Genomic DNA, 17,948 nt, shown 5'->3' with positions numbered 1-17,948 from the left:
TTACTGACTGGAGTGCTTTTCTTTTTCTATTTTTGGTATCCTGGAGGCTTCTGTACATAGTGAAGTTTTAGCCCTTAAAATATTTTTTTTTTAACTTTAAAAACTGAAGATGATAGTAAGGTATTACCTTTGCTGTAGCTTGAATTTAATTATGTGCCACTATTTTGGCCAGTTTCAAACCTACTTTAGATTTTAATGTTAGTCAACTACCAGGAAAATTGCCCTTCTTTATACTACATTTAAATTTGGCTTGCTGACCATTAGTTGATTGTCTGTGGGCAATAATTTAAAATCAGTTTTGTAAATGCTATACTGTTAGATTATAACAGTTTTGCATTATCTTTATCTCTTTCCTTGAAATAAATGACTTGAGAGTGAGATCCTGTCATGTACATAGCTACAGTAAAGCAAAGTGAAAAATCTGACATTAAAATTAATTCAGGATAATACTGCATACTCCTTCAATGTATGGTCAGAATTCTTGACATCAATGAAATAACTGAAACGTGATTAGGTAGATTATTTTGGGAGAGTGTTTTGTGTTGTTTTAAGCCTTGGGTGGATGCTAGTATCTGCTGTATCAGGCTTCACTTTATAAGGGCCTTAAAGTGCTTTACAGGCAGCGTTCATGGTTCTCTTGGGCTGCCTGCTAGGCTTCTTTCCCTTATTAAATTTCATGTAGTTAGGCTGGCTTGTCTTCTAATTTTTTGACTTGTCGCTTTTGCACAGCTTTGTGCTGTTGTGAAAACTGCAGCAACTGACAGCACTAGAAACAATCTGGGCCCTGCAGCTCATTGCTGTCTTAGTGATTGTAGCTCTAGCATCTTCTAATGTCCTTGAGCCTCTTCATATCTGGGAGACGGCTGGTACAGGGGCGAATGAGAGGTAGCAGCACTGTTGAGGAGTGCTGTGAAATTTGTTCATGTGAGCATAATTGTTCTGATGTTTTCCAAATTCTTCAGGAAAAAGGTTTTTAACAAATTTGTGTTTCTATCATATGATAGTGTATTTTTATTTTTGTTTGAATTGGAACTGTAATATTTTGATCTGTATTCTTCACAGTAAGCTGAGATTTTTATTAAATTGGTTTTGTGAATTGGATTTAACTTTTGTTGTTACAGAGACACTTCTTGATAGTAGCACTAATAATAGTGACATTGGTCTGTATAATTAGTGATGACCTTTACTTTTACTTAGTTCTCTGTGGATGGTCAGAAGCCATGGGGCAGTGCAGAACTATTGATCTGGCACTCAGGATGTGAAATTTCAGACAGCAAATTTACTGTCTAAACAACATTGATCTGTAGCATAGTATTTCTTTATAGAAGCAAGTTATAATTTAACAGGACGTTGAAAATCCTCTTAAGAGGATAAAGCAGTACAGATTTTGGCAGTATCAAAACCTAAGTAATAAGCTTAGTGGTACTGGAATTACCTTTTCTTGTTTTTTTTTTTTTTTTTTTTTTTTTTTTTTTGTTTGTTTGTTTGTTTGTTTGTTTTGTTTTGTTTGTTTGTTTTTAATCTTAGTTGAGACTCTCCAGCTTCAACTTCTCAAGCTGGCTGTGGTGGAATGGTGAGGAGTACCGTATCTGTTTCAAACTCCTCTTTTTGTATGGAGTGAATCAGCCCTCTGAATGTCTAGGAGAAGAGCTGTACATGTGGCAGCCAGGAAGGGCTGCACATTCTCATGAGCAAAGAACACTGGAGATGTCTTTAGGCTACTCATCTGTTACTGCTAGAAGTGGAGCCACACTTAGCAGTATGCAGGGTAGTTGCCTAGCAGCTCAGGTCACTAGCCACCTGAGTGCTGACATAGCTATGCCAGTACCAAGTTGTACCAAATTGTTGCCAAGCTAGCTGCTGCAAGCTGCAGTGATAAGATGGCAGCTATAACCATAGAGACATGTATCCAGGAGATGTGTGGAGGACAGGTGTAGGAGACTTGCATCAAAACTGTTTTCTGCAGCTGTCTTACTTAGCAGTATCTTAAAAAGTTGTGTTTTACAAGGAAGCACCCTCTGGTCGTTTGGAAAGCTAAATTTTTTCTGCTCTAACAGTTAGAATCTGTTGTGGTATTTGGCTCATTTCTTTCATTGCTAGTTCATATCCATTTGTTCTTGTGCCAGTGCTGTAGTTTAGTCTCAGTTGTCATTTGAATACTCTAGGCTAGGTGTATGTCAGGAGGCAAGAAAAATTATCATATATGCTTCTAATCCTTCTGTGGTTTTTTTTTTTGTTTGTTTTTAAACGTTTTGGTGTGTTTCTCTGCAAAAAAAAAAAAAGAGCAAATTTTGGGGTAGTTTTCCATTCTCTGTAAGGAGGGAAGTCCCTTTCCCACTTTAAAATACCAGTATATGGTATTTAGGGTCACTCTTCTCCAATGTGATTCACCAGAATTCATCCACAAGTTTTGGGATTTTATATCCTGCATGTTCCTTTGGGCTTTGGGTAGATTTTTAAAAATTATTTTCCGGCTGCTTTCATAGAGATGCTACAACTCACATATGATAAAGCTTAAAAAAAGAGTGGGTCAAGTAACAGTAGAAGAGCTTTCATGTTTTTGTGAAAAAAACCCAAACAAAAACAAAACCCACCAACAAAACCATACACACACATGCACAAAATAACCCCCCATCAACCCACAAAGCTAAAAAAATCCCTAGCAAAAAATCTTAATGCTATTTGAAAAGAACAAATAGAAATAATATTTTCATATTTTGGGGAAAAATACTATTAGATTGATCCTCTTATATTGTTCTGGGGGTTTTGTTTGGTTTTTTTAATAATTTCTAGTAAGTTTTAATTGAAATGGGTTAAAGATTTGATGTGCTTAGACATAACTGTTTTGCCCATGGTACCATAATTGTGCAATGTTTACAAGGATATTTGTGCTTTGAGAGTTTACAGTTAATTCTAGGTGTGGATTGATAAGTGATGCTCTTGAGACACAGGAAATGGAGGTGAACAGGGATTGTAACCATGTGGAGTATGTACCATATTCATACTAAAATCTGAGAGTGTTAATACTTGCCTGAGTTGCTACATCTTTTTCATTCTACACTTTACACTGCTTAGACTGATAAAGTCATATTATCAATGATATATATTAAACTGATTTTCCAGCCAGTGCTTTGTATAGAGGGAGAAGAAAATCTATTGTCTTGAGAGATGTTATTTCAGGCTTTCAGCATCTGGGTTCCCTTCTGGAATGTTCTAGGAAGGGTAGGGACAAATGAAAAATTAATGCATGTGAAATGAAGTACAAGAAGGGACTTATGCTCTTTTAAAAATTACTTCTGGGCCTTAGAAATCAAAATTACTAATTAAGAACTGTAAGCATCCTAGAAACCATGTGTGTATTTTGTGAATTTGTGTGTGTAGTTTGCTGAATAGTACTATTTGGCTCAAAGGGAGGTAAGTTTAGTTACATTGGTGTAGTTCTTTACATTGCATTGCAAGGATTGGAGTAGAGGTGTATTTTAAAAGCACATTGACAATTAAGCTTGGTTAAGTTAATCTGAGGAACTGGTATCCCCTGTGAAGTTTTCATTTCATGATTCTATAGATGATTTTTATTTTATTATTGGTAAATAATAGCTTGTACCTGGAGAACCTACAGGAGCAATGTTTAAAGGCTCACTTATGATTTTAGGCTTTATAGTAGTGGGTTTGGTTCAAAAGAATGCTTCACAGCTTCTACCCACAAACATAGAATGTGTAGATTGTTCATTTAGTGCTCAGGAATTTATTTTTCTTCTTTCATTGCATCAAGTTAGTGGTGTCATTGAAACTGGTTGCTGAAATTACAATTTACCTTTAGATGAAGTGGATAATAATAATAATCCAGTATGTCACTTCTCACTGAGCATCATTGTGCATGTAGTTCCCCTTCTAGTTTTGTTATAACTGGATATATGTTACTTAGAACAGACTTCAGAAAATGAAAGACCTCATTTGAACAGACGAAAGCTATTTCCAGCCTGTATAGTTCACCTTACCCTCTCAGAAAATTAGTTGGAAAAAAAAAATACACGTGAGATAGTTTATGCAGAAATTATTCTCCATAGTTAGTCCAATGTCTTAAAATTTGTCAGCTGAAAGAAACCAACTGACAATATTAATATTGGCTAAGCAGCTATGATTCTGTGATTAGGGATGTCATGTCCTTATGGGAACATCCACTTGAATAATGATTTTATTTTGTGCTAAAAGTGCAGTGGGGAGAGGACCAAGTAGAAAAGGTTCAAAGGGAAAGACTGGGAATTTGCAAAATCTGAAAATTATTTGGCAGAACACATCCTGTCAGAATTACTCTCCTAATATTCTTCTAAACAAACGACACAATATACCTAATAGTGCTAGCTGTCTAATAGATTATTTTGGCAGGTTGTTTGGTGTGGGGAGGGAAGACTGTGGAGCTCCATACACTTTGAAGAATAGTTGGCTTTCCAGAAGATAAAGGACAGATATTTGGCAAGGCTTTAAATGTTCTGTGCATGAAGCAGAACACAAGGCTACATTGCCTGTGGGAAAGAAGAGAGAAAACGTAGCAGCATGTTTCAACACCACTACATTTACCCTCTCTGAATAAAGAATACTGTTTTAAAACATTGGAACATTATTACTAACTTTAACATTTTTTACAGTAATTACACTAATTAATATATTGTGTATCTCAAGCATTGTTTAAAAAATGGCTTTGGCCATCTCTGCAACAATTTTCAAGTGGCAGTCCTTGCTGTAAGCCCCCCTCCCTTTCAGTACAGGAACTTTTTTTTTCCAATTCTATTCCCATTCTTTTTATTTCTGTTAAAGAAGATTAATTAAAATCCTTTCATTTTAAAGTGGCTGTTAGTGTAAGATACCTATTTAGACTGGGTGCTTTATACTAATAGATAAGGACAGTAGTGTTCTTTAGACTGAAAATTTTATCTTTATTTTGAAATGAAACTGTCTTTGCTGTTTCTCCTCAGCAATTGACTTAAAGAATGGCTCTGGAGCAGTCTATCAAGGACCTGCAAGAAAGCCTGCTGATACCACATTCACCCTCTCAGACGAGGATTTCATGGATGTGGTACAACAAAAGACCAACCCACAAAAGGTAAAAACCTGTGTGCCACAGGCATACTTTCTTGCATGGGGACATATTATTTGCCTTAAATCAAGGTCTGATTTATGACTGTTACATTCTAAAATCTGCAACACTGAATGTTGTCACAGTGCAAACCAGAGTCAGGTGAACTATAAGCACATCATTACCTTATTCTCAATTACTCAGAAGACTTGATGAGGAATTTATGCATCTTTATACTCTTGAAGCAAAGATACCTCGAATGACTTTAAGCCTGGAAATACAAAATTGTTTATTTGTTTCCTTGCACTTCACATTACTTGATGTGCAAAGTTAGGGTTTGTCTATTTCATCAGTCAGGCTGTTTTGATGGGGAAGTGTGTGGGGAAGTCAGTATTTGTTGTATTGTTATGATTTACGGCTCCTACTGAAGCAAAGAGAAATTTTGGACAGTGTGTGCATGAAAATCCATTGAAAAGGGACAAAATTCACCCAAACTAGGCAGATCTTAAGGAAAAGAAAGGTTTAAGAAAGGTGTGTAATCTGGTTCTGCACTTTCAGCCTCTTGCAGTAATCAGCTGCTTAAAACTGCTAATTTTACTAATAAAAATGCTTTATGTAAAAGTAAACTGTCACAAATGTAATGTCAGTTTATAGATAAAAGCTTGACCAAATGAAAACTTTAATTAAGGTCATTATATATCAAACAGTTCATTTTCTTTGATCCAAAGAAGTTGTTGTTGGAGACTTTGATTATAAAATTGGAGACTAAGGACAATGCCAAATGTTGGGAGTCCTATGTACTGCATGATTATTAAAATCCCTTATGACCCTCTGTGTATACCAGGCATAAAACATAAACAAAAAAGATGTCAATGTGTAATCTTCAGAATGTTAAAGAATAGTGATTCCAATTCAGAAACATTATCTGTTCATAAGCATTAATGTTTTCTTTGAGTTTCTGTTAAGTTTTTCATCCAGAAAGGCTCAAAGAATCTATTTAAATTATTGTCTGCTGGCTCTCTCTATTCACAATTTGCATGTATTTCAAGTTAGTGAAACTATGCAAAAGCACACTGTTTCAGAGCTTTCAAATTGCAAACTCACTGCAAAGCAAACCTAGTTTAAAAAAAATGGTGAACTAGATTGAAAAAAGGTATACAGCTCTCTGAAGCAGACAATAAAAACGTAGTATACCAGCATTTCAGTAAAAGTGTTGGTTGATCTATGATTCTGCAAATGCAGTAAAATCTTGTTTGGCTCCTGTTTGTTGTAATATGCTATGTATATAGCCTGTGCCTTTCTTTGGAAAATGTATGTATCTATGTTGTCCAAGTGCTTCCTGTGAGGATTTGTAATTAATTTTGGTTAATATCCTTTTCATTATGCCTTTGATTTTTCATGGTCTTTTCATGTGATTTTCTTACTTCATATGAGGATACATAGATAGATAGTCAAGGAGGACTGGGGGCATTATTTTTGCGTCCTGGTGAGGTTTTGCCATCAGCTTTGGTGAAGGAGTTTGGTTTACATCAGAAGTCCTCTGTGCAATACATAGAAAAGAAATGGAGGCCGCTGAAATTCCTGCACTCTCCATAGAAAACTCTGATTCTGGATGCTATTAAAATTTAACTTGGATGGCTTTCTGTTAATTACCAATAGCCAATGTACGTTGCACACTGAAAGCATTCTCTGGAGCACTAGACATCTGTACTTCCTTTGGCTTCATGCTTGGATTGTAAGTAAACAGTTGAATACATTTTTACTTTTTTCCCCCTCCTTTGTTTTTTGTAGGCATTCTTCTCTGGTAAACTAAAAGTGAAGGGGAACATCACGCTGAGCCAGAAGCTGGAAACAATACTGAAAGATTATGCCAAGCTCTGAACTGCTTGATCACCTACCACAGTAGTGAAGAACCCCAGAAGACAGAAACTTCAATTAGTTCAGAATCAATGACTGAAATATTTGTAGGCTACTTAATATCATCATACTGATTCATTATACTACTAGTATACAAGCTGTTTTAATTACAATAGACAATATGATATGAAATTAATATAACTGTTAATAATCCTTTTTTGTTTCTCAGCAATGGTAAAGAATCATACTTTGTAAAACTTTATCTGAATAAAATGTATGTAATTCTTACAAAGATACATATATTTCTGTATTAAGTCTGAAGAAAATTAAACCATTACACCTCTTTGGTGTCTCCTTCTATGTGTCTGTCAGTCTTCATTTATATTGCCTTGGATTGTCTTAATTTCTATGAATCTAGATTTTTTTTATTAAAATAAATACAGTTTTAGTTCTCATGATCATCTTAAGTTCTAATGATTGCATTGAAACAACTGTGATCCTGTAGACATCACCTGGGATATTGCATCCAGTTCTGGGCTCCCCAGTTCAAGAGGGATCAACAGAGGGCTACCAGGATGATTAAGGGACTGGAGCCTGTGCCTTATGAGGAAAGGCTGAGAGATCTGGGCCTTTTTAGTCTGGAGAGGAGAAGACTCAGAGGGGATCTATTAAATCTATATAAATATCTGAAGGCTGGTTGTCACAAAGGAAGGGACAGCCTCTTCTCACTTGTGCCCTGTGATAAGACAAGGGGCAATGGATGTAAACTACAGCACTGGAAGTTCTACCTCCGCATCAGTAGGAACTCCTTTACTGTAAGGGTCATGGACCACTGGAACAGGCTCCACAGAGAGGTTGTGGAGTCTCCTTCTCTGGAGACTTTCAAGACATGTCTGGGTGCATTCCTGTGTAACCTACTCTAAATTGTATGGTCCTGCTCTGGCAGAGGAGTTGGACTCGAAGATCTCCACAGCTCCCTTCCAACCCCTAACATGCTGTGATCCTGTGAACTGGAAGATGGAAGCCAGTTCCATTTATTTATATCTTGTCATTATGCTTTTTTTGCAGTACAGAAAAAAAAATCTTGAACTTTATCTCTGCCTATATTATTTAGACATTTTATATGTTACTCATAAATTACGTGCAAAGTGGTATGCATTCATTCTCCACTGAAGGCTCTTGCTGTACCCGAATTGTTCATGTAGGTGCACTCTCATGAGGGCTAGTATCATTGCAGCAGGAAAAGAGGTAAGAGCGAATTTCTCATTTTGTCCCTAGGGCCAGAACTGAGACAGCATCTATGGCCATATGTTTTCCTGACAAAAGTAGGCTTTTAGTTTCCAGTTGTCATCTAAAGACCAGGAGAGAACTGGGGGATGTAGTCCCAGGCCACTCTCTATAATATTTGAAAAGTCCTGGCAGTCAGGTGACATCCCTGGTGACTGGAAGAAGGGAAGTACTGTGCTCATTCTTAAAAAGAGTAGAGAAGAGGACCCTAGAAAACACCAACCTGTTAGCTTCTCACCTGTGCCTGGGAAGATCATGGAACAAGTCCTTATAGAAGTTATGCTAAAGCACATGGAGGACAGGGAGGTGATTTGGGACAACCAGCATGGCTTTGCCAAGGGCAGTTCCTACCTTGTCCCACCTAGTGGCTTTCTGCAATGGAGCGAGTACATCAGTCGACAAGAGAAGACCAACAGATGTCCTTGGTACCCATACAGGCTAGGGGATAATGTGACAGAACAACCTCGCAGAAAAGGATTTGCAAAAGACAGCCCAGCAACTGCCCCCACTGCCGAACGCAGAATGTGCCGAATGCCTACTTCGGTTTGGGTAATAGTTCTTAAACATTTCTATCTATCCAATGGAAGTGTTTAGAACAATCGTTATTTTGCTTTCTTACACCCAATAGTGACTTATTTACATTCTTTCACTTTCTCTGTTCTGAACTTTGCAAGGAAAAATTAAAAAGACAGTTTCAAACCATCACAGTCCACCCCTTCTAAACAATTCCATTGGCTGCTACTATCATTTATCTAACCTAAAATAATATCTACAACAATATCTGAATAAAGACCATAGTCCATTCCGGCTATCTCAGATGTAGATGATTCAAAAGAGTCAAATCACAGGAAAAACAGCAAACAGCTTGTTTCCTCGCAGATGGAGTGAAGGAAGGAACAGGGACTCTCAGGTGACTCAGGGCTCTCAGGGTTCGTGCACCGTAGATCTCATGGACTCTCCTCTTGGGCGCGATGCTGTATCTGCGCAACACTCTGAATTTAACCTCTCTCAGCCAAAGTTAGATTTCTTTGTGGAATGCACTGAATTTCACCATTTTCTTGCATCACCCAATAGGTGTGACCAGGACCTTCAGCAGAAACCACCCCTCGGACAGGTTTGGCCTCTCCTGAAGGAGAAAATACCCAAACAGTTTTGCCTAACATATTCTTTTCTCTGATAACAGGAACTCTATCACCTTCTTCTTTTCGCAACAAATCTGATTGGGCAGGTCCATCTCGATTCACTGAACCTCTACTATTCACCAACCAGGTTGCTTGTGCTAAATGTTTCTCCCAATTGTTCAAAGATCCACCCCCCATGGCTTTGAGAGTGGTTTTCAGCAAACCGTTGTAGCGTTCGATATTCCCTGCAGCTGGTGCATAGTAGGGAATGTGGAATATCCACTCGATGCCGTGCTCTTTGGCCCAGTTTTTTACAAGATTGTTCTTGAAATGAGTTCCGTTGTCTGACTCAATCCTCTCTGGAGTTCCATGTCTCCACAGGATTTGTCTTTCCAGGCCAAGAATGGTGTTACGTGCAGTTGCATGAGGAACTGGATAAGTTTCCAGCCATCCAGTGCTTGCCTCTACCATAGCAGCACATACTGCTTACCAGATCGAGAACGAGGTAGAGTGATGTAGTCAATCTGCCAGGCTTCACCATACTTGTACTTGGACCATCGGTCACCGTACCACAAGGGCTTGATCCGCTTTGCCTGCTTAATAGCAGCACAAATGTCACAGTCATGGATGACTTGTGTGATAGCATCCATGGAAATGTCAATGGATCTGTCACAAGCCCATCGGTAGGTTGCATCTCTGCCTTGATGTCCTGACGAGTCATGGGCCCACCGAGCTAAGAACAGCTCACCTCGGTGTTTCCAGTCAAGATCAGGATCAGGATCAGAGTTTGTGTCCACCTGGGAAACTCTTGCAGCTAGATCTGCCTGATGGTTGTGTTGTTGTTCCTCAGTAGCTTTGCTCTTAGGAATGTGAGCATCGATGTGTCTCACTTTCACTGGGATTCTCTCAATGTGAGCAGCAATGTCTTGCCACAGATCTGCAGCCCAGATTGGCTTTCCTTTCCTCTGCCAGCCATTCTTCTTCCAGTCTTTCAGCCAACCCCACAAGGCATTGGCTACCATCCACGAGTCGGTGTAGAGATAAAGCTTTGGCCATCTCTCACGTTCAGCTATGTAAAGAGCTAGCTGGACAGCTTTTACCTCTGCAAATTGACTGGATTCTCCTTCTCCATCTATCGCTTCTGCAACTCTGCGTGTTGGACTCCACACTGCAGATTTCCACCTCCGCTTGTTCCCAACAAGACGACAGGAACCGTCTGTGAACAAAGCATATCTCTTTTCATCATCAGACAGATCACTGTAAGGAGGAGCTTCCTCAGCACGAGTTACTCTCTCCTCTGGAGGTTTAGCACAGCTTGTGCCTTCTGGCCAGTTTGTGATCACCTCCACCAAACCAGGCCTTTCGAGATTTCCCATTCGAGCTCGCTCTGTTATCAGAGCCATCCACTTAGACCAAGTAGCATCTGTTGCATGATGTGGTGAAGAACCTTTGCCTTTGAACATCCAATTCAGAACTGGCAATCTAGGAGCTAGAAGAAGTTGTGACTCAGTTCCAATCACTTCAGAAGCAGCTTTCACTCCTTCATAAGCAGCTAAAATCTCTTTCTCTGTTGGAGTGTAGTTTGCCTCTGAGCCTCTGTAGCCACGACCCCAGAAACCAAGAGGACGTCCTCGTGTCTCCCCTGGAGCTCTTTGCCATAAGCACCAGGTTGGACCATTGTCACTCGCGGCCGTGTACAGAATGTTCTTAATGTCTGGACCAGTTCGGACAGGTCCCAGACCCATCGCTTGGACTACCTCTTGCTTGATCTGGTCAAAGGCTGCTTGTTGCTCAGGACCCCATTGGAAACTGTTTCTCTTTCGAGTCACATCATAGAGAGGTTTCACAATCTGACTGTATCCAGGAATGTGCAGTCTCCAAAATCCCACTATGCCTAGGAAGCGCAGAGTTTCTTTCTTGTTGATGGGATTTGCCATGGTGGAGACTCTGTTTATCACATCCATTGGGATGTGACGGCGACCGTCTTGCCACCGCACTCCCAGAAACTGGATTTCTCTGGCAGGTCCTTTCACCTTGTCTCGCTTGATAGCGAAACCAGCTTGCAAGAGAATGTCAATGATTTTGTTACCTTTCTCGAAGACTTCTTCAGCAGTCTCACCCCAGACGATGATGTCATCGATGAACTGAATGTGTTCTGGAGCTCCACCTTTCTCCAAAGCATCATGGATCACTGCATGGCAGATGGTTGAACTGTGAATCCACCCCTGGGGCAAACGATTGAATGTGTACTGAATGCCTCTCCAGGTGAAAGCAAACTGAGGCCTGCATTCCTCTGCTATGGGAATAGAGAAGAAAGCATTAGCAATGTCTATGGTAGCATACCATTTGGCCTGCTTGGATTCCAGCTCATATTGGAGTTCCATCATGTCTGGCACAGCTGCACTCATGGGTGGAGTTACTTCATTCAAGGCACGGAAATCAACTGTCAGACGCCACTCTCCATTCTGCTTTCTCACAGGCCAGATTGGACTGTTGAAAGGTGAATGAGTTTTGCTGATGACCTTCTGTCTCTCCAACTGACGAATCAAGTTTTGAATGGGCACCAAAGAGTCACGGTTGGTTCTGTATTGTCTGTGATGCACAGTTTGAGAAGCAACCGGCAGCTTTACGTCCTCTATCTCATGTTGTCCCACAACTGCAGATTCATCTGAAAGCTCAGGTCTAATGGACAACTTCAATTTTCCTCCATCAATTTCTACAGTTGCTATTCCAAAAGCCCATTTGTAACCCTTAGGGTCTTTAAAACGCCCTTCTCTCAGAAAGTCAATTCCCAAAATACAAGGTGCATTAGGACCTGTTACAATAGTATGTTTCTTCCACTGCTTCCCAGTTAAACTTATATCAACCTCTATCTTAAACAACTCTTGAGATCCACCAGTGACTCCCTGAATAGTTATAGATTCTCCCCCTTGATAATTTGATGGTATTATGGTGCACTGAGCTCCTGTGTCAACCAAGGCCCTGTACTTCTGAAATTTTGAAGTGCCAGGCCACTGGATGTACACATCCCAATAGATTCTGTTATCTCCATTATCCCTTACCTCCCCCTGGCGGAAGGCAGGGCATCCCTAATGGTGGGGATTACCTCCACATGTACAGCTGGCACAATGTCCAGCACCAGAATTAGGATCACTGTTGGAGCTATCAGAGTTGTTCTGGGAAACTGAGGAAGCGACAGCTACCCTCCTGGTATTGCTACCTCGGGATCTGCCCCTCTGCAGCTCCCGTAACCTCTTGAAAAGATCAGAAGTTGGTTGACCATCCCATCTGTTCATGTTCTCACCAAACTGATCACGCAGAGTTATCCAGATACTGCCACGTGATTGCCTCTGCTGTCTGTTTTGGTTTGACCTATTCTGGAATGGCCTTCTTGGAGCACGTCTGTTTCTGACAGCTGAAACTTGTATCCATCTGGAGGAAGAGGAATTAGAATCATCCCCCTTCATCAAGTTGGATATGGAGGTTTTAAGTTCCTCCTTCAGCTCTTTCATGCAATTCTCCATCTTTCCAGACAGAGTTTCAATGGCTGAAACCAAAGAAGTACGTGCAAGACTATCCTCCAACTGCCTCATTTGGTCAGTGAAATGGCCAACAGTGGGAGGCACTCCACCATAATTTCTTGCCACAATCCTGCTTGCCAGAATAGTGGCATAATTAGGAGGAGCAAGCTTAATGAGCTTTTTGGCAAGGCCTGTTCCAACAGGAATTTCATCAGGATTCAGAGTCTTATGATCTCCATACATTACTTCTCTCACAGCAAACTCTCTCAGACGCTTGATTCCCTCAGCTATTGTGGTCCAAGGCTTAGGGTTCCATGGTAAATCATCTCTGCTGGGGTACCTCAGCGAGACTGCCAGTAGGAGGCGTGCCCACAGAGAAACTTTACCAATGCACTTGCCTAGATGCCTGTCTATGCCTGTATCCTTTGAGAGCATTCCCAACTGAGAGGCCGACTTGTCGCCTACCACCAATGCTGGGGCTCCCATATCAAAACACCTGGCTAGCCAAGACAGGACTGGCTCATTATCTCCTCTGATGTAATCCTTCCTCACATGTCTAATTTCCTGTCTGGGTGCATTAGCTGACTGTATGTCATCCTCTCATCATCATCATCATCCTGAGGTTGCTGTCCCCATAATCCTGTTGTAATCCTCCGTTGAATTTCCTTGAGTTCAGAGGCTCTGCCAGCAGTTGCTAATCTACCAGGGTCTACATCCTGACCTACATCTCCATCATCCATGTGGGGTCTCAAGAGGTCTACCAGAGTTTTAAGGCTAACCCTCTCTTCCTCATCAGAAGGATCTTTCTTAACAGAGGGACCCTGAGTAGAAGGACCCTCATCTCCATCTACACCATCTCCTGCAGCATCTGCATCTCCTCCTGCAGCTCCTTTGCGCTTTCTGGTGATAGTGGCAACCAAATTTACTGGCTTGGTTTTCACATTCACAGCAGAGTTGGAAGAACAAGTAGCCTTATGTCTTTCTTGACACAGTGCTATCAGTAGCCATATGATTATTCCAAGAAGCAACAAAATTAAGGCAAGCACAAGATATCTAGGGTACCACTGGTTCCAAAGACCCTCTGTAGTTGTAAGAGGAGTAACAAACTCATATGTGTCTGCTAGCACATCCATAGTTGAGTTACCATAGCTTCTTAGCCCAATAAGACCACAACAGAATTCACCAACATTCAGTAACTTGTTCTTAACCCAAAGAAACGACTTATATGCCACATATCTCACAATCTTGTCTATCATGCAAGAAATGGCCCATCTGTAAACAATCACACCGATAATAGATGAAATAAAATTACTCAAAATCCAAAACAGCTTCATTTTGCTTCCTAATCTGAGCAGAAATAAATCAAACAAGCAATCAAGCCCCGAGTTGGAGCGCCAAAAATAAAAAGTGTGTCGGTGTGAGCTGAAATTCCCCCCCCCACCAACAATAACCAGGCTAGCCCAGTCTGGAAGCAAATGAAAAGCTGTATTTACAAGCAGAGTCTAAAATCTACAATGAAATGCAATGAATATGTACAAATATACAAAATTCACGACATTCACAAATATATACAATCAACAGAAAAAGCACAATCGATCTCCCTTTGCTTCCCCCCAAGGGGACCCTCCCAAAGGGGCCTCTCTCTCTCCCAGGAGCTCCCCCCCCAGACCCGCCTGGACAGAGAAGCAGAGTTTAGTTAGAGCAGAAAGTTGTTAACTTAGCTGCCAAGGTCAGTGTGTTATCTTCAGCCAGAAGAGAAGAAGAAACAGCAGCCAGACAGCCCAGCAACTGCCCCCACTGCCGAACGCAGAATGTGCAGAATGCCTACTTTGTTTTGGGTAATAGTTCTTAAACATTTCTATCTATCCAATGGAAGTGTTTAGAACAATCGTTATTTTGCTTTCTTACACCCAATAGTGACTTATTTACATTCTTTCACTTTCTCTGTTCTGAACTTTGCAAGGAAAAATTAAAAAGACAGTTTCAAACCATCACAGGGGGTACTGGTGGATGAGAAGCTGGATGTGAGCCATCAATGTACACTTGCAGTCCAGAAGGCAAATTGCTTCCTGGGCTGCATCAAAAGAAGCATGGCCTGCAGGTTGAGAGAGGTGATTCTGCTTCTCTCTTCTGAGATCTTACCTGGAGTATTGTGGAAGGCCATGAACCTGATGGAGTGGGTCCAGAGGAGGGCCACACTCGATGTTCAGAAGGCTGGAGCACCTCTCACCAGCAAGACAGGCTCATGGAGTTGGGATTGTTAAGCCTGGAGAAGAGTGGGGAGACTTAACAGCTACGTTTCAATATCTGAAGGGGACCTACAGAAAGGCTGGGGAGGGACTGTTTAAAAGGGGTTGTAGTCAGGACAAGGGGCAATGGTTTTAAACTGGAGCAGGTGGATATTAGGAGGAAGTTCTTTGCAATGAGATTAGTGAAACACTGGAACAAGTTACCCAAAGATGTAGTTGAGGCCCCATCCCTGGAGACATTCATGGTCAGACTCGATGGGGTCCTGGGCAGCCTGATCCAGTTGAAGATGTCCCTGCTCACTGCAGGAAGATTGGACAAAATTACCTTTCCAACCCAATGCATTCTATGATGTGCCTGAAGCAATTTGGAGGTTGTAGGTTTTGTTTTCTTCCTGGTAAGTGAAAAGCTGTTTGTGGTTGCTAACTTTTAAGAGTAGTATTCTCAGAAACAAGGTACCTTTAAGGTTAATCTTTAAAAGCATCCATGACGAGGGTGTGTTAGCCAGTTTGGTGGGTGGTTGTTTCAGTCTGAATGATTCTCGACTGCTTCCATCTATAACTATGCCATTCTGTTTTGGGGCCTCATGTTTAAATGCCATCCATAACTCTTTCATCTGGAATGGTTTTGAGGACCTTTATTGTCATCCAGCAGTAACAGTACAGTGTTGTGTCCATTTCCACATAGGACCCAGAGACACGCAATAGCAACAGACCACATTCTTTTTTTTTTCAGGGTAGCTACTCCTTTGATTTTTTTTTTTCCTTTTCTCCATTTTCTAGGTGTAAGTGTGCCTTGGATAGCAAAGCGTCATTTGTTTGCCAGACATCTCAGATAGCTCTTCAGTGATACTGGTAAATTCTCTAGCAACTAAGGTGGCTTTTACAAGCATCTTGGCAGTAAAAGAGTGCCTAAACTCTATTTAATGTAGAGGAGAGCAAGTTTGTCTACTGTTTTAATTCTGTATACATGTAAATAAGATGCTGTCTGGACATCAGACTTTGTAGCAGTTGGAGGTAGTTCAGTTTTTTGTCTTCCTGGAATAACTGAGTTGGTGCTAAACCTGATTATGTAAATTGGTGTGATTTTTAATAATCACACAGTATTATTTTATTTCTCTTTTTCTTTCTGTTTGCATTCATTCCAGTTGTCCTACTGACTTGCAATTATGTCCATCCTCCAAAAAGTAAAATGCTGTTCCACTGATATATGTCCTCTACAGTCCTTTATATAAGTGCTCTAATTAAAGCAGGAGAGCAATAGTAACAGATGGGGAAAGTTACATAGACTTTCTGTCTTAGTATTGGCTTTGGAGAAGCCTGTGCTGAATTTTATGCTTTCTAGTCACTGGAATTGTTCTTAATTAGTTTATTTCAGAGAAGTTCAATACACCTTCTGGCTGTCATCAATAATTACAAATAAGAGCTTTTTAAATGTTGGCAAGTGCATTCATGATCAGAGAACATTAAAACAAGTAAAATGAGGGAGAAACAGAACATGAGAGAGAGGTAAACTTAGAGCAACTTGAGACAGAGAAGCTTAGATACTGCCTCCTTTAAGGCTTATTCCCACTGCCCTGCAAGCATCACACTCCTAACGGTTATTTATATTCTAGTCTGTTGGGCTGCACTAGTTGCAGAAACAACTGTCCTTTGCTGCTTAAATTAAAATGCTTTGTAAAATGGAAGAATTCAGTGGTGTAACAAATGAAGTATTCCAAGCTGGATAAATAAGCATTTAAAATAATGTAATTTTTTTTTTAAATCTCTTTGATGTAATGCAATATGCCCCAATAGAGGTGGCTGTCTGTGAAATGATGTCTTCCCTTACCTTCCACAAATCTTAGGGGCAGAGCAGCATTCAGCAGGTGAAGACTTTACGTAATGTTGTCTCCTGTAGCATGAATGAAGATCTGTGTAAGAAAAGGACAGGTCTTATTGCAGTTTTGTTTCTGATCACAATCTTTGAAAGGGTAAAGGGAAAAGGGAAATACTAGTATCTCCCAATTTGTGCAGGGTTTTTTTTCTTCTGCTTCAGTTGGTGTAGGTATCTTTCTACTCACACAAGAATGATGACACACATGAATGCGATGGTTAACCTGCAGTATGAAATTCCATCTTTTAGGCCACTGGCTGTATCTTCAGCAGACTCACCTAGACAGCATTGAGTGTCAGCAGACCTGAAGTCAGTCAGGAAAAACATCGTAGGCTATGAGTGTAGTTGCATGTAGATGACTTTATGATAAAATTCACACATTTTGTCTGTCTAAAAATCAGTGCATTGAACTGGCATGGTTGTATCAGTGTGTCAGTCTTGTGTCAGTGATAGGCTGAGCTATGCAGGACGTGGATCTCTGTGTCTCGCATTGAATACTATCAAAGTTCCCATTCTCTGCTAAATTAAATTACGTGTTCTAAATTTATTGTCTCAAAGATGGAATAAAGCAAGCAATATATAAAGTTGTCCAGATTATATGGTGTAAGGTGTGTTCCTCTTGCTGAGAAGCATTTTCCAACGTTCCTCCTCTTATGTTTCCCTTTATTACATAAAGCTCGATGATGTCAAGTGCCATTTATTCACTAAAATTAGTACTATTTTAACAACAACAAAAAAGGCATCACAGAAGCTGAAAGAACAACTGAGAATACCTAATTTAAAAGAAATACTTAGGTTAAGATTAAACTTTTAAAAATTTCTAATTACAGAAGCATATAGTCTCATACTGTCTTAAAACATTTTTTAAGTTTCACAAGTCAATCTACTGAACTTTGTCATCTTTTTAAACCAATATTTCCACTTTCCCTTTCCTTACTTATGCCTCTCCTATGTGTCCAGTTCTCT

The 17,948-nt window shown here is 40.3% G+C and overlaps 1 protein-coding gene across 1 annotated transcript in view; it reads left to right on the top strand.

Annotated features, from left to right (window-relative positions):
* Positions 1 to 7,154, top strand: part of HSD17B4 (hydroxysteroid 17-beta dehydrogenase 4) — a 65,353-nt gene extending 58,199 nt beyond the window's left edge. The window contains exons 23-24 of the mRNA XM_054397228.1: positions 4,974 to 5,101; positions 6,866 to 7,154. Of these exons, the coding sequence (XP_054253203.1) occupies positions 4,974 to 5,101; positions 6,866 to 6,955 (218 nt within the window). The 3' untranslated portion in view covers positions 6,956 to 7,154. The remainder of the gene's footprint in view (positions 1 to 4,973; positions 5,102 to 6,865) is intronic.
* The last annotated feature ends 10,794 nt before the right edge of the window (positions 7,155 to 17,948 follow it).

This window comes from Indicator indicator, chromosome Z (assembly GCF_027791375.1).
Source record: "Indicator indicator isolate 239-I01 chromosome Z, UM_Iind_1.1, whole genome shotgun sequence".
In the NCBI taxonomy this organism is placed as follows: Eukaryota; Metazoa; Chordata; class Aves; order Piciformes; family Indicatoridae; genus Indicator; species Indicator indicator.
The sequence above is the reverse complement of the archived record's forward strand: the minus strand, read 5'-3'. Positions and strand labels throughout refer to the sequence as shown.